This window comes from Montipora capricornis, chromosome 6, assembly GCF_036669925.1.
Source record: "Montipora capricornis isolate CH-2021 chromosome 6, ASM3666992v2, whole genome shotgun sequence".
Classification (NCBI taxonomy): Eukaryota; Metazoa; Cnidaria; class Anthozoa; order Scleractinia; family Acroporidae; genus Montipora; species Montipora capricornis.
The window spans coordinates 72,094,048-72,096,547 of NC_090888.1; the positions used below are offsets into that span (position 1 = coordinate 72,094,048).

Consider the following 2,500-nt stretch of genomic DNA (forward strand, 5'->3'; position numbering starts at 1 on the left):
CCTAAACAAGAGTTTTAGGCCTAAGGTTAGCTTTGATGAATGTTTGGGGTTGTTTCTGTATTGGTAACACATGTAAAAGTGGTGGTCCATGGACCAGCCCATGGGCTAGCCAGGTTTTGTATACACCCCTTAAAAGGAGATGGATCATGTATTTACATGTTGACTGTTAAAGAACAGTTCCATGTACATTGTACATTGTAAGTTGCGATAATACACAGCTCACAATCGAGAGGGAAGGTTTTCCCCAAACAACACTTCATGGCATAAGTGCTAGATGGCTTTGATATAATTATAAAATTATTTAACTTCAGGTCCTGTCCAAACAGGCTATGTTTAAAGTTCCCCTGTGACCTAAGAATCAATTCCTTTTTTTCCTTGGATTTCAAATCTATGTCAACTAAACACTAAGCGACGAAAGTTTTAAGCCTTGGTTTAAAAAAGAAACCTGTTTATTTTAACTGGATTTTTCTCATTTGATTACTTTAAGGGTGTGTATTACACATAAATGTGCTGTAACCTGTGTCCTGTGACCTGTTACTACTTTAGCCCTGCTTTATATTACAAAAAAATATCAACCATAATAACAGGGAGCTCATAGTTATAGATGCCAACTGTTGTATACATCTTTCTTTGGAATACATTGATAAAATCTAGGATATTGACAGTGCACTGAGGTGAATACCGGTACATGTAATAATGTTAAATATGAAAATAGATGCATTCTAATCTGAAATGCCAATTTTGTTGTTGGTTTTGGTTTTCTTCTTTTCAATTTTATTAAAAATAATAAGTGTTATGTCAACATTTCATGCTACAGTGATTGAAAGTGACCCCTGCTGTTTTCAAGTATCGATAGCTTGTGAACCTGAGAAACCAGAAGATGAAGACTGTAAAGGTAATGGAATACGTGTAATTGTATATGTGAGTTAAGTCTGCTACGAGCCTAGAAGGCACATCATGCTGGGGCTTATCTCTGGTTTCTGTAGTATGAAGTGACTAGGAGTATTTCTACTCCCCCCTGGATGGGATGCCAGTCCATCGCAGGGATACCCTAAGCATTAAATTTGCCAGTACCCATTTATACACCTGGATGAAGAGAGGCACTGTGAGAGTAAAGTGTCTTGCCCAAGAACACAAAGCAATGACCCAGCCAGGGCTCAAACCCGGACCGCTCAATCCAGAGTCCATCGCACTGTCCATTTGGCCACCGCGCCTCCCTTCAAGTATGCAAGTAACGTTCACAATCTACACTGAACAGGCACATGGACAAAATTGAGTTTTGATGACCAGCATATGTTGATAAAGGCCCATATGCGCAATAATGAGCAGGCCCCTATGCAACAAATTGGACAAGTACACTGTAATGTAATCTGCTTTTTGCAAGGAAAGGCAAAATGACATTACTGTGGGTGCATAAAGTGTGAGTTTAAAGTTCCTCCACACAAGCACAAAATCTGGCTCTGCACTCCAAAATCTTTTCATATTTTTGTCGTTTAAACAAAAGGTAGGCATAAGCTTCACCACCTTAAATGTTTGAGAAACACTGTCACCTCTAAGGCTGTGTTCAGCAAGAGGAATGTTCCATGACTGGAGGTGGGAGGCTGCTAATTATGTCTTATTGGTCATTTTGTTTAAATTGCAGTTTGTGTTACACTACAGTTCACCTATGTGGAAACCTACCCTGATGATCCACCAACAATTGAAGTGACATCTTATGAAGGCATAGATGATTCAGACGTGCTAAAACTGCAGGAGTTTCTTGATCAGGAGGTCATAAATTCTTCAATAATTTTTATGTCCAAAACTGTGCATGTGCCCCTAAATTTAAGTGCACATAAAAGGAAATATTTTTATTTTTCATACAATAAGTACAGGCTAGTCTATCTTAGAGCCCATTTTCTCGCAGAACTGTCTAGACTGTTGTTTAAAATAATAATCATTACTACATGTATGTGTAAATCTCTCTTCCTACATTGTACAGTATGGCCAATATATTTTCCTGTCACCTGTCATTTCTCTTTTTCTGTCATACAGCAAGCTTGACCTGATGATGATGATGGTGAATGAATCTACTCCTCATTAACATTACAATGGTCCCTTGCAAATTTTGTCCAGTTTTCAAATAATTTTTGGATTGTAATGCTCCTTGTGACCTAAAATAATCAGGAATAACCCTAACATAAAATATTTGACATCAAGGGCATTTTCAAATATAATTTGATAACCCTGCTTAATGTGTATTATGAAAGCCTAATCAGGGTGTAAGACATTTTAGTTGAGATTTTGACTGGGAGTTTGTTTCAATCACTGCACAGGCATTGGAAAATCTTGGCATGGCAATGGTGTTTACATTAGTATCATCTACACAAGAAAAACTGAATGAATTTATCACTAAATTAAAAGACAAGAAAGAAAATGAGAAATTGACGAAAGAGAAGGAGGCAGAAGAGGCTGAGAGGAAGAAATTTACAGGAACACCTGTCACTCTAGAGACATTTGT

General features: G+C 37.6%; 1 protein-coding gene across 1 annotated transcript in view; it reads left to right on the top strand.

The window, feature by feature from the left end:
• Positions 1-2,500, top strand: part of LOC138054446 (RWD domain-containing protein 1-like) — a 6,843-nt gene that overhangs the window by 1,951 nt on the left and 2,392 nt on the right. Inside the window, exons 2-4 of the mRNA XM_068900883.1 lie at positions 818-895; positions 1,643-1,770; positions 2,316-2,500. The exon at positions 2,316-2,500 is cut by the window's right edge and continues 83 nt beyond it. Coding sequence (XP_068756984.1) covers positions 818-895; positions 1,643-1,770; positions 2,316-2,500 — 391 coding nt within the window. The remainder of the gene's footprint in view (positions 1-817; positions 896-1,642; positions 1,771-2,315) is intronic.